General features: G+C 41.5%; 1 protein-coding gene across 2 annotated transcripts in view; it reads right to left on the bottom strand.

Moving 5' to 3' along the window:
• Positions 1 to 1112: 1112 nt before the first annotated feature.
• The window catches only part of LOC149078143 (monocyte to macrophage differentiation factor), a 46232-nt gene continuing 32785 nt past the window's right edge, over positions 1113 to 14559 (bottom strand). The window contains exons 6-7 of one of the 2 annotated variants that reach the window (XM_089241736.1): positions 11741 to 11810; positions 1113 to 2945 (exon numbers count right to left, since the gene is read on the bottom strand). In XM_089241736.1, coding sequence (XP_089097862.1) covers positions 2724 to 2945; positions 11741 to 11810 — 292 coding nt within the window. In that variant the 3' untranslated portion in view covers positions 1113 to 2723. The remainder of the gene's footprint in view (positions 2946 to 11740; positions 11811 to 14559) is intronic. The other variant, XM_089241735.1, reaches the window with a different exon arrangement.

The following is a 14559-nucleotide window of genomic DNA, read 5'->3' on the forward strand; positions in this document are numbered from 1 at the left end:
CATCATCCCCCGACCATGTAATACATTACTTCCTAAAATATTCAGATCTGGAAGATCTGTGTGAGTCAATATATCATTTGAACTCACTTTCGAAATGCTAGAATAAATGAGCCATATGTGAGATTTTTTTTATACTCGTGTAACTAACTAAAATCCTCGAATGTGTATAAAAACAGACACCCATGGGACTCATAAGCAGATACAGAATCCTCTATAACTCCCTCTAATGAATCCCCCGCTCCTTCGCCCTTTCTTAGATTCTTCACCCTTCAGAACTTTGCCCTTCTTCCTGATTCTACAGGATTCAAAAAGTGTCTGTTAACAGGAACTGTTCACTAACGGAGAATGTCCATCATGTGAGGCTACTCCAGTGGTTCTCAAACTTTCGTCGCTCTCGGCTCCCTTACCCAATTCATGGTTCATCTGCGGCTCGCCAGGATAGTTAAGTGGATGTTTTCCCTTATAAACAGAACCACTTCAAAGCATAAATATGCACACAAATTAGTATCTCTAGCTCTCCGCGACGCACACCTTGAGAAACAACTACTACCTCTACTGTATATGCATAAAACAATTAGTAAAATCCCAATCTAATTGGAGAATGTGGAAGATGAGCTTTTTTTGGCCATATATTGGCCCTTTTCTTTCCCCCTTCGCCTTGGATTATCAAAAAGATTAAATTGCTCATAGACTGGGATTACATTATAAAAGTTTGATAAAATATCTTTTACAAAATTTGAAAAAAAAAACCCAGCCAATAAGCCTATTGGTTATATTTGCTCGAATGTAACCAATAGGCTTATTGGTTTTTGAGTTTCATAAAAGAACTTTTATAAATCTTTTATAGTGTGATGCTGGCCTTAGCAGTATTCTGTAATTCTTTGTAATGAAGAGCTTGTATCCTATAGTATCCTATATAGTACGTATGTTAGAATAGTAATTACTTGGAATTTTATGAGTGAAATGTGCAAACCATATTTTTCTTCATAATATACAGGGTGCCCCATAAATTCTTAAATAGTTTTAAAATTCATAAAAATTGAGGCAATTGGTATATGCAGCTTGTGAAAAGTTATTCCCACGAAGAAGGGGGGGGGGGGGATATTTTTTTTGCTTAGAAAAAAAATGGTTAAAATTTTTGTAGATAGAGGGTGCTGCACGAAATTCCGGCAAAAGTGATTGGACTTGAACCTTCCTCCAATATTTTCTGTGTGCGAAACATTCGTAAAGCTTCAGCCAGCGATTCGTAGCTGAGGTAAAACAACTTAAACAACTTTATCTCACCAATGTCGACGTCAGAACGAAAACCTCATTTAAGCGAAAGTGACGGGAAAACTCAGAAAAATGACCTGTTAGTAGTACACCTTGTACTTCATGGGGCTATGATAGGGTCGCTCAGGGTCATACAGGATCCCTCTTAACAGACGCTGTTCCCGGTGCGAAAATAATAGCGGATCAAGACGTGTCTTAATAATTTCGGCCCCCCACCATTTGCTCCGATTTTATGTCGAGGTGGAACGGGGAAAAATTGGGCATTCAAAAATTCGTACATTATTCCAAAATATACAGAAATTCTAAAAAATATCCATACAGAATTGCGCACCAACCTCTAAATGAGTATAAAAAACAAGCCTGCCGTTCGGAATCGGCAATAAATTGTAGGTCCTGGTCTAATTAGCCCTCGTGTGCAGAAAATGACCGTGGTGCGACAAAAATGATCAATGATCAAAGAAAAATTGTCTGAAAACTAATGAAAATTCAGAATCGATGTACTGAAAATAATAAAAATAATTGACTGAGATAATTCCAGCACCTATGAAAATTCAGAATAAATGAAAGACATAATATTCCAGAATTGGGGTGGAAATTCAGAATTTTATGAAAGAAATTATTATCACTACATATAAATGCGCCACCTCCTCCGTAACGCAGGGCCTGGTGTGACTGCACCTGTCGCACACACCTATGACAGGGTCGTAACTAGTTGGGCAGAAAAATTTAGGGGGGCGACAATTTTAGGTGGGAACAAAGAACACCCGTTATAAAATTGAATTTTAAAGTTGCGTAGGCGGAAAAAAATCCTAATTACGGCCCCGCCTAAAAGCGGCTCTGGGCTCTGATTTACACATTTCTAGTGATTTCCTTTCAACCGGCTCGCTCTATCGACAAAAATTTGAACTAAGTTTTTTTTCCCTAAACCCAAAAAAATTCCTCCTGCGTGAGAACAACTTTTCTGTGCAAACCGAATTCCAATATACCGATTCCTTCAGTTTTTACGAGTTTTTAAGCTATTTACGAATTTGTGGGACGCCTTGTTTGTGAATCATCGTAAGTCCAATTCTTCGAGAGTCACCAAGTGCTCATAAAAAAAAAATGTGCATCAGTGACTGTGAAGATGTCCTAAAAATTTCAAATATTTTGAGCTATTTTCCTAAAAAAAAATGAAATTTTGTCTGAAAATATGCTATTTTTTTTAAAAAAAACTCGTATTTCTCTGTATAACAGCACCGAATTTCTATAAAGAGTTAATACTATATTCGCTCAAAAACAAATTTTGAGTGTGTTGCTTATACTAGCGTTGAATGTAATGGAGAATACTTTGGTTCAAGATTTTGTAAATGTACTCATTCTTCACACAAACGTATCGACAAGGTTAAAAATGGAATGGAAACAGGAATTTTTTTTCTTGGTCAATGAAAAAAAAAATGAGGGATTGTCCCGCGTCAGGAATCGACGATTCCTTCGCCTCCCAGAATAACGTTTTCTTTATGTGAGATGATGAGATACTTGTATACAGCGTAGAAATGGAAGGAAGCCCCCACGTTAACGAAGACGTGCCAGATTGCGTGAGCGCATGGTATGATGCCGTCGCTTTTGAAGAACACGACTCCTATGATGTAGATGAGCCCGCCAATGGCTAGTTCCCGCAGCCCTGACGGTTCTCTCTGAAACAAAAATAGAAAGCATCAACGACCATTTAATTCAGTTCTCCATACATGGAGTGTCTCGTAAATTCATAAATAGTTTATAAATTCATAAAAACAAATTGAGGGAATTGGTGCATTTGAATATGCGGTTTGTGAAAAGTTATTTTCGCTCCTTTTATCCTCTCTTTGTGGAGGGGATTCTTATTTTGGTACAGAAAAAAGTTCAAATCTTTGTCGATAGAGAGCGTTGTACGAAAGCAACTCACTGGAAATATTTAAATCAGAGTTCTATTAAAAAATATTATGACTGCTCATTTCTGAATTTTCCTGTAACTGGCGCTTACATGAGGTTTTCATTGTGATGTTGTTTTACCTCAGCCGCATCACTAAAGCTTTACGAACGTTTCGGACACAGAAGAGATAGAAGAAAGGGTGAGGTTCAAGTAATCCGAATTTGCTTTCGAGCAGCGCCCTCTGTCGACGAAAATGTGAACTGGTGTTTTTTTTTCTGGAGGACGGGGGAAAAATCCTCCCTTCAAAAGAGAATAACTTTCTTGCAAACCGCATTCAAATAATAGGTTGGGGAAAAAGAAATCCATTATTTTTACGTGAACTTCAAGACTTTATTTAACATATTTCGGTTTACCAATTTCGGTCAAATATGCACCGTTTTGTTCTATAATTTGTTGCCATTTTAAAGGCAGCTTCATAATGCCTCTCTCATCGAAGTCTTGGTCCCTATTGGCGAAAAACTTTAGCAATCTTCTCTTGATGCCAATTTCTTGTCACTAAGGAAGTTTTTCAATGCAAGAGAAACATGGTAATCGCTTGGTGCCAGGTCCGGACTATATGATGGATGCATCAAAACTTTCCAACCAAGCTCCAGGAGAGGTGTTGTTTTCCATCAGGACAACGCCAGGCCACACACGTCTATAGTGACCCGCCAGAAACTCCGGGAGCTTGGTTGGAAAGTTTTGATGCATCCACCATATAGTCCGGAATCAGAAATCTTGACATAATGAAGGATTTGAACATTCAAACCATACATGACTATTTAGTCAAACTATGTAGAGGATATTTCGATAGGGCTGAAACATCAGAATATCAGCACATAAGACATCTCGCGGGAGAGATGTTGAGGTTTCTTCGACCTCAAGAACATATTGGCCTGATATGGGTCAGTGAATTGGTTTAGTTTTGTAAAAATGTAAATAGTTCTTCTAATTCTCACTTCATTGATTGGATTCATAGTGTTGCATAAAAAATACTGAACGCCTACCTATATTTATCGCATTTAATCTTGTATCCACATGTAATCATCTATATTGTATTTAATCACGCAAATTCATTAGAATGAACAATACATATACTCTGTTGTAACCGTTAGGTGCAGAATTCCACATTTTTTTTGTCAATTGTTTGCTGAGATAATTGACAGTTAGATTCTGTAAAATTTTGATACTTCACTTCCTTCAAACGTAGCTCTACAAATTCCAAATTTCTGTGATAAGTAAGCCACAACTTATCGAATTCATATTTTCTAAAATGATCTCAATTAATTTGACATATACTCTCTCTGAGTACAGCATAGGCTGTAAATTTTATTGATACGCCTCTTATACACGTACACTAACACACTAAATTATCACATACAAACAGTTTCTTAACTTCTTCATCCAGCTCGTACGAAACAACATCGAACAGGGAAGCTTATGAGAGTCGTAAAGACTCGGCACGCCCTGAGAAAATGCATCTACCTCAGTCAGACAGTCACTGCGCGCACGATTTCAGCTTCATTTATGCGTATTTTTTAATTAAAAAAATTGTTATCGTGTTCAGAATTAACTGTTTAATAGAATGAAGCAGCCATTTGAAGATATGTTAGTTATAAGCATTTTTTTAAAAATTTAAAAACTAAAAATTCAATTTTTTCCTGAATTTTTTAAAATTTTATAAAATTTTTATACTTGAGTGTATCAACGCCATTGAGTTTCATTCTTTGCACCTAGACCACAGGAGCACATTCCTACCAAATTTCATAGTCATCTGAATGTTAGTTCTTAAGATATCACGCGCGCAATCGTCAAAAAAACCTATTTTGAGGAAAAACGCGTTTAAAGTTGAAATTTCATTTGGGGAGATGAATTTGTGCTTTATCTTTTTTAAAATAGTCCTGATTTTTATGTGTAATGTAATTTTCCTTCCTATTTTTCTGTTTAAATTGATATAATTTTTGCCTCTTTTTATTTTTTTTGCTTGTAGAAATGCAGCAAAATGCCTGTATGCTGCTACTTGTCGCTGGAAATCGCTGCAAGCAGCCACGCTTTCACAGAAAACACCAGATTTCGAACCCACGGACTGTAAAGTTTCTTACCGGCCCCGAGCATTTTATATTAAACAGGGAGAGAAACGAAGACTTTTTATGTATATTCTGGAAATTATTCTTATTAAATTCTTTTTATTTATTATTTATCTGGAAATTATTCATTTTATTAATTACTAATTTCTTGATAAGTTCTGAAACAATTTCTTTTCACTAATTCTGAAAAAGTTTATCATCGATTACTGATAAAATTAATTAATTCTGAGATTAATTTTAATCTTAAATCATTTCAAATGGTTCTTCAATTATTTATTTCAGTAATTTTGAAATAATTTTCTTTCTCGATATATCTTGAGATAACTTTTTTCAATAATTATGCAATTATTCTTTTATTGATCGTGAAATAATTTATATCGGAAATTACGAAACTATTTCTCTCATTGATTTATTAATAAGTTGATTTTCTTCACCAAATTCTTAAATTATTTGTTTGAAAAATTCTGAAATTATTTCTTTTAGTAATTCTGAATTTTCATCAATTTGTTCCGGCATTCGTTTATTTCATCAATTCTGCAATAGATAATTTTTTAAACGTTTTCAACCGTTTTCTGAAAATGATCGGCGAGCCACAACAAAAAGTTCCGAGGGCCAAGTGTGGGCCGCGGGCCATGCGTTGAAGATTTCTGTTGTAGAGAGGGATTTATACGTAGTTCGAGATCGAGTATCGCAGTGAGGTTTCACTGTACATCATTAAAATCGGTTCCGTTCCGGTTTGGAAACTTGTTTTATATGACAGCGTATATTGGTGTCAGGTGTTGTGTGAACACACATAAGTAAGTGGCGTTGCAGAGGGTGCGCGCGCACACACGAATCCTCATTCCTGAGTTTTGGGCTCTGGTAACTCCACGACTGACACAACTAACCTTTTCGGGGGCAAAATGGTTGTAAATTACCTCTCAATGACGATAACTAAGGGAAAGATGTTTGAAAAAACAAACGGAAGTGCCCACATTTCTTCCAATAAGTATCGATCACTTTTAATAACAAGGGCAGAGGGGGAACAGACACGAAAGCGATGGTATGCAGTTTTAATGGGCGGCTCTCGAAAATGGATCTTATTTTTATTCCCTCAGAGATGTTCCGCGCACGCGATTTGTTCTAATGGTCGTACTTCGTGATGTCGGATCATGACTTTATTCCTTAAAGTTGATGGAAGAGACAACCCTGCTGCTGTGTGTGGAAGAGTTTCTATCACGTTCCGGGAACATTAAGGACCATCTAACATCAATAATCTTCTTGCCGTATGATCAGGTGAATAAAGTGACGACAACGCTCTCTCTCTTTCTCTCTCTCTTTTTGCTTGTCGCTATCATCATCGAGAGGAATCATTTGATGAAGTACTCACGCACTAGATTTTTACCGTCTTGCTAGTTTTTACTGAAGATTGATGTTTTCTTAGATGTCAAAGAAAAACTAGTCTCAGTTACACGCAGAGGCGTATTATGGAATTGAACAAATTCGGCCGCCCTTCCCACTCATTCCAGTCAAATTTTCTTGACCACTCATTCCTCAAATTTCACGACCAGCGCTAAAGCCAGCTTATCCAACACCACTTACGGCCGTATTCACCGACTGAGTTTAACCCGCGATTGCAGTTAAACTCTGTCGGTGAATACGGCCGTTATAGATATGATCTCATCTATAGGGGGATATTGGCTTAGCGCCCGCCTCCTCCCGACCCTGTAAGTACGCTTCTGTCTCACTATTTCGGTTGCTCACATAGTAGTAGTTTCTTAGGCCGCGCACATAGTGCGGCGACCAAGAGGTACGGGAGTATATAATAGCGACTGGCGACGAAAACAATTGTATTGTTTTGTTCTACACGGCACATACTCGCTAAGCGAGGTGAAGGACAGAAAGAGGCCACACAACGAGGGGCGCGACTTGAACAAACCTGTTTGTTTTCACCTCGATCTGCTGATTGATGAATATTTCTTCCCTTTTTTTTCTTTCCCTCTTCTGCGGAGGGAATCATCATCACACCCTTACATTTCAGAGAACCCCTCTGGTCATTATCTCTATCTTCTTTTTCTTTGACTATGTGCGGACATGTCTTTCTCCACCTCCCTATGCAATGTTTTCTTACTATCTCGAAATTCTTGTATCGCGTACCTCTTCGTTCCACTATGTGCTCGGCTTTAGTCATCAACATGCTTGCACGCTGTTTCGGTCATTCACATGCCTGCACACTCTTTTGGTGATTCACATGATTGCACGTGATCTAGGTCACATTTTTGATCACCTGCAATTTCCAGCGATGCTTCATTTCCTGACATTGACGATTTTTCAGAGATTAGTGCAATAGTTGGCAAGTTTGCTCACTTTTGGCAATAATTAGCGATGGCCCGTATTTGGAAATCTCTACATATTCCGTATTTTCCTTGAGGAAATATGGTCAGCCTATTCAATAAGAATTTAATTCAACTCAAATAACGGCTTTCCTTTCGATCCACCCAAGCCGAAATGCGCTCGAGTTATTCATCAGCTCACGCTCTGTTTGTAGAACGCGATCCAAATGAAATTAAAAATTCATTACGTTTCTTTTAAATCGACAAAAATTTAGTATTAATCGTTCGAAGATTTCGTGTAACAACTCGCTCTTCTCATAAATTTGATGCTTTCGGGAAAAGATTTTGGAGTTTCTTTATTCAAGTACTAGTGTTGAAGTCTCAGGATGTCGTCCCTGGAGAATAGTCTGGATAGCAAGGAATGGCTAATGGTGTCGAAATCTGAAGAATCGGGAGCTGAGAAAACACCTATCCTGGAGACATGGGTTGCGCCGGATTCTGGCATCGGATCAGAACACACCGACGACGCGGAAAGGAATAATGATATCGAGCCTGACTGTGACGATGACGGAGATAGCATCGAAAAACTTAGCCACGAGTCTCTCGAAACGGCAGCCGATGGTGTCTTCCAAGGGTATGATATGGATGTCAAAAACTGTATTCTCATCACCTCAATGGCTTCTTCCTTGTTGACTTGTGGCGAGAGCGACTCTAGCGATGTAGATGTCCTGGATGAGATCAACGTGACTGAGCAAGCCCGGCTGTTTCCCCATTTTCCTTCGGTGCGTACGAATAAAAACTCTGTGGGTGTCATGACGCAAGACCTACCACACGCGGACAGCACCAAATGTTCAGGATTGATGGATCACTTCGCCGAATGGCCAGAGATGCTCGAAAATCAACTGCGTTCGGAGCTTCATACCATTCGGACCTTGGGACTATCATACGTGGGAATGGTATTTGTCGCATCGCTCGTGATTTCTATGCTTGGCCTTCACCTGTTTAGTTCTTACACGATGTGCAAGCCTGAAAATTTAGCTGCCATCGAAGGGAAGATCTTCCAATGCCTTGGTCACCAGTACGCCAACAACATGGGTTGCGGTAGACAGGTCTTGGATTTCTCCGAGTTTGAAGGGGTTTTATGTATGGACGAAGATAATCGCTACACGGACTCGATCATGAACTCGCTTATGGACGACGGAACTCTACGTTTCCTCTCTGAAGTCCACGCCCGACTGGAGAAAGGCGACGGATTGCCGCGAGTGGAATGGCATAAGCTTGACGTCGACTTGTCTCTTATCCTCCGCCATTTGGAATTCAAAAACATTTTCCCTCGGGTCGTGTACGGCTTCACCTCTGAGAAGTTGAAAGAAATCGAAAGGAAGCAAATAGCCAATGCCGCATTCAGAGAAGTTCTCGGGGAAGGGGAAGAGATCGTGAAGCCGATCCAAGACGTCACGAAGCACTTGACTCCGAACAGCAAAAAGATATTTTACGAACGACTGAAGGATCAGTTGATCGAGCACGTTTTACACGAAGAAGGAACCGCCAGCCGAGGTGCTTCGGAAGGAGAAAGTACAGAGTTCGACAGCTACGCGAACCGCGTGCGTGAAGCGAAAGAGAAGATGCGGGGTTGGCTCAAAAACAAAAGTCAGATCATGGGCTTGTCCGGCAGCATATTCGGCCTGAGCGGCATCGAGACAATCGAAGAGAACCTGAATAAAGTCAGAACCTTGCCGGGAGTTTTCAAAGATTTCCAGGGAGCGGTGTCAGACGCAGTGTCCAACATGCAGAATGTCAACGACATCATAAAGAACGTGCTCAGCCAGTTGGATAAGATCGGTGATCTGGATGCAGATAAGACTAACGGTGTGAAGGTTCCCACGGACGGGGATATGACAGATGATGCGGACACGGAGGCTGGTGGCTCTGATTGGTCGTTGGAGGAGTTCATGAAAACCACCGGGGAGACAATAAAGGACTGGGTGGGAGAAGTCAAAAGGACGCACGAGAAAGTCCGTGAAGTTGGTTTATACGAAACCCTCATGCATTGCTTCTCTGGTAGAGAATTTGAGGAGGTCTACTAAATGTAGGTTCGCGAAAATGCATTGAAGACACACCATTTGTTGGCTATTAAAGAGTTTTTTGTTTTAGAGCAGTAATCCTAAGATTTTTTTTGTAGGATCGTTGAATCCCTGGAGATCAGGGCAGTCTTGAGAGTATCATGGGCTCCCGGGCCAAGTGATTTTCCGGAGGCCCTACCAAAGGTAATTACCTTTTTCTTGAGGCAAATTATATATGCATGCTCTCAAAAATTTCAACTGTATCTCTTTTTTGTCAAACCCCCTCTTCATTTGAGGCCAGAGGACAGTTCCCGGGTGAGCCCATTCGTTAATACGGCGCTGCTGAGGATAGCACTCCAGGTATCTATCGGAAACCCCACCCGTCGGTCTCGAGGCGCTCGAGAAACCCGCGATACAATGATTGGGAGCTTTACCCCAGTCTGGTATAAGATAGCTTAAGGGTGTTCAACCTTTAGCAGAGTGCGGGCCGCTCTTCGTTGATGTGAAAATGCGTCACAGGCCACTTAAATGAGTGATCTGGAATAGCGCCACTGGTTGCTTAGAATAATCTGGGGGGGGGGGACCGCTAATCATTCCGGATAATGAAACTGTGCCTAATTATGCATGAGCAATGTACTTGAAAGATTTGGGTATGTTCCGCGTACCATTAAGTGCTCTTTAAATTTGTCGCGAAACACTTTGTGATCAGAAACAACGTCACGAGTCATTCAAGTGATCTGTTAATGGGCCTTATAGGCCACTTAAATGGTAAGGAAATCATTTGTGTCTCAAGCCACTTGAGTGAAGTGGAACTGCACCGTGCGTCACTTCGGTGTTTTGGAAATTTGTGTCGCGAACCCCTTGTGTGATATATACCTGTGCCGCGGGTCACTCAAGCACTCAAGTGCTCTGGACAAGGACCCCACATCCTGGAGCTAAGTTGACCCTAGGTTGAGATCTTTAGCGGGCCTCCAGACCAGCCTTTTCACAGGCCCTTCTTTTGTGAATTTATAGGATGAAAAACCAAAAAATAAACGATGGTAATTGTCCCGAGCCCAGGGCTGGAGCCCTGTCAGTCCCCCACCCTTATAAACGACCATGGCTGTAGAACTGTGCTGGGGACTCTCAAGTGCTGTGTAAATATGATGCGTGTAACTTAATTGATCTAGGAATGTGCCACGGGCCACTTAAGTGATCTGGAAATGTGCCGTTTATAGTTCATTTTTACAAAATTAGGTTTGAGGTTGCGAGCCGCATCAGATGACTTCGAGGATCACATTTGGCCCACTGCCCATGGGTTGAGCATTTACGATTGGATAGCCTATGAGAATGCCACGGTTACTTCCCAACTCCATGAATTACCTTTGATTCTCCATGAATTATCCCCCCGCGCCGTAACGGTGTGTGTGTGGGGAAGGGGGGGGGGTGGTCCTGCCGTAGCGGAGATGTTAGAAAATTACTGATTTTTATTGGATAACATTGTTAAATCTATTGTTCTACCTCTTTGGTCCCCCCCGAAACACTACTATTACTAAACCACACACTCACCTCGTGCACATTCCTCTCCGTAACTTCTAACGAATTGGTACATGTTGGAATGAGCGTTGCACGTATAGTGAACCTGACGTGAAGTTTGTTTCTGTGTAATTCTTATGTGTAGTGCCGTCATCTGCCATCAGTTTTTCTAACTATGGGTGAATTGTATCGTTGTAGGCCTGGTCCTCCCCTCCCAAAATACTAGTCGTCACCCTCCCCCCCCCCACTCCCCGAAATAAATTTCTGGCTACGGTCCCGGTCTGTCAGATATTCTGTATCGTTCGAAAACACGACCGATCAGGGCCCGATTGGGCGAGTGGAGCAATTACTCCCCCCCCCCTCCCCAACAAATTTCGAACAATATATATTCACCAACTAACCAAACGACTTTAACCTTAGACACGCCCGCCTCTAATTGTCTATGGCTTCGCCCCACCAGAGTTAAAGTCGGGGGCCCCCCCTGACCATAATTGAAATGGAAAATTTATAAGTGGAAAACACATATATATACAATCGAAATTATTTAAAAAATGCGGGTCTTACCATGTACCAAATCGCGACGGCTGGAGTCGTTCCGATGACCAAGTAGAACAGGGTTTCAAGCGTTTTGTACCTGAAATTATGAATAAAATATATTTATTCTTAGAAAAAAATAGAATTTATATAATTTTTTTTTTCATTCGAAGTAGATCGAAAGTTTCTTTGTACGTCGGCATCGGAAAACCAAGGGTCAAAAATCCAACGTTACAATAATTCGCGAAAGTGCTTGTAAACTGAAGAGCCAAAAAAAACTGGTACAGGCATGCGTATGCAAATAAAGAGATATGGGACCAATCTCTCTAAAAAGAAATGCGGAGAGAGATAAGAGATCCTACAAAATATCTAGGTTCCAGAACCTTAATAATGCGTATCCGTATTTAATTATCAATTTTATGAGCGTCACAGATGAAACAGTATAACCGGGTTCTAATCTTATCACATAACCTTGTGTATATTTTGAGAGATTGAATAATTTTTTTAACAAAAGATGCAGAAAAACATTATTCTAGAGGGTTGAGATGAGAGTACGGCGCTGCGGTCGGCAACGCCTATATAACACAACAAGTGTCTGGTATAGTTGTTAGATCGGTTACTGCTGCTGCACTGGCAGGTTATCGAGATTGAAGTGAGTTTGAACGTGGTGTTATAGTCGGCGCACGAGAGAGGGGACATAGCATCTCCGAGGTAGCGATGAAATTTGGATTTTCACGTACGACCATTTCACGAGCGTGCCGTGAATATCGGAAATCCGGTAAAAAATTAAATCTACGACATCGCTGCGGCCAGAAAAAGATCATGCAAGAACGGGACCAACGACGACTGACGAGAATCATTAAACGTGACAGACGCGCAACCCTTCCGTAAATTGCTGCAGATTTCAATGCTGGGCCATCAACAAGTGTCAGCGTGCGAACCATTCAACGAAACATCATCGATATGGGCTTTCGGAGCCGAAGGCCCACTCGTGTACCCTTGATGACTGCACGACACAAAGCTTTACGCCTCCCCTGGGCCCGACAACACCGACATTGGACTGTTGAGGACTGGAAACACGTTGCCTGGTCTGACGAGTCTCGGTTCCAATTGCTTCGAGCTGATGGACGTGTACGGGTATGGAGACAACCTCATGAATCCATGACCCTACATGTCAACAGGGGACTGTTCAAGCTCGTGGAGGCTCTGTGATGGTATGGGGCGTGTGCAGTTGGCGTGATATGGGACCCCTGATACGTCTAGATACAACTCTGACAGGTGACAGGTACGTAAGCATCCTGTCTGATCACCTGCACCCATTCATGTCCATTGTGCATTCCGACGGACTTGGACAATTTCAGCAGGACAATGCGACACCCCACACGTCCAGAATTGCTACAAAGTGGCTCCAGGAACACTCTTCTGACATTCGACACTTCCGCTGGCCGCCAAAATTCCCAGACATGAACATTATTGAACATATCTGGGATGTCTTGCAACGTGCTGTTCAGAAGAGATCTCCACCCCCTCTTACTCCTACGGATTTAAGGGGAGTGGAGACAGCCCCGAAGGATTCATGATGTCAATTACCTCCAGCACTACTTCAGACATTAGTCGAGTCCATGTCACGTCGTGTTGCGGCGCTTCTGCGGGCTCGCGGGGACCCTACACGATATTAGTAGGCAGGTATATCTGTTTTTTTGGCTCTTCAGTGTAAGGTACAATAACTATGGCACCTTTTAGAGCATCATCAAAACATGCTCGAATTCCATGATTTCGAGTTTTTACGTACAGAATCAGTGTGTAGAGGTTATTTCTCTTTTTTTTTCAGCAGCGCGACCAGCTTTGCGACCCATGGGACTGTTTGTTCTTCGAAATTAGTGAAACCCGTGCATTTGTAAGAGGTGTGTAAGTGAATTCGTACGATCCAACTCGGAAGCCCTCGCGAACTAAATATTCGGTAACTAAATATATAGGTAAACATATTCAATCATTACACTTAACTCTTAGTTTGAAAAATAAATGGCAGCACTAACTATTCACACGCAACACTGGTTACCTACCCTGTAAGGTACACATGCGCAGTTCATTCGGCGGTAAATTGAACTGCGATAGATGAAAGAAACCCGCTATTACCCACCAATTACCCCACTTCAGAAGTCGCCAAAATACAGTACAGTAGCAACGCCGTGTTGATAGGAGCCCATGGCCCCCACATCCTGGAAACAGGGCCCCTAGGCTGTTATCTTTTGCGGGGACCCCGACGAGACTTCCACGGGCCTCCTTTATGATGAATTTATAGCGTAAAAAAACAAAAAATGGTGCAAATCGTCCCGGGCCCCCAGGGCTGGAGCCTTGTCAGCCTACCCCTTGTGGGGGCCACCACTTTATAAGAATCACGTTTTGCTCAATCATTTTGATTCTTATAAGCGGTTGATCTTTATATCCGGAAATTTTTTTGCTGTTACTCTTCCAGTTAGGGGCCATTCAACTATTACGTCAGCATAGATGGGATGGGGAGGAGGTTTCCGATTTGCTGAATTTTGATGATGGGGGGGGTTTGGATAATGTTTACGCGTCATCAACCACCCTTTATGAAAATATGAAATATTTTTAATGGCATCTTATTCGGTGCGCCAAAAACGAGGAAAACCTTTCGATAGTTTGTGGGCACTTGAAGTAACATTCCCCTCTATTGATAAGTACCCTACAGAGCCACTTTAGTGGCCTCTAAATATTTCGTGGATCCAAGTGATCTGGAAATGTGTCCGGGCATAGGGGGCATGAGGTCTCCTATGCCCAAGAGATGACAAAATTTTGCTGACAAGGGGGGGGGGGGGGTCAAAAAT

This window comes from Pholcus phalangioides, unplaced genomic scaffold (assembly GCF_987345545.1).
Source record: "Pholcus phalangioides strain wild (caught in Gottingen) unplaced genomic scaffold, Ppha-v1.0 ptg000014l_1, whole genome shotgun sequence".
NCBI classification, from domain to species: Eukaryota; Metazoa; Arthropoda; class Arachnida; order Araneae; family Pholcidae; genus Pholcus; species Pholcus phalangioides.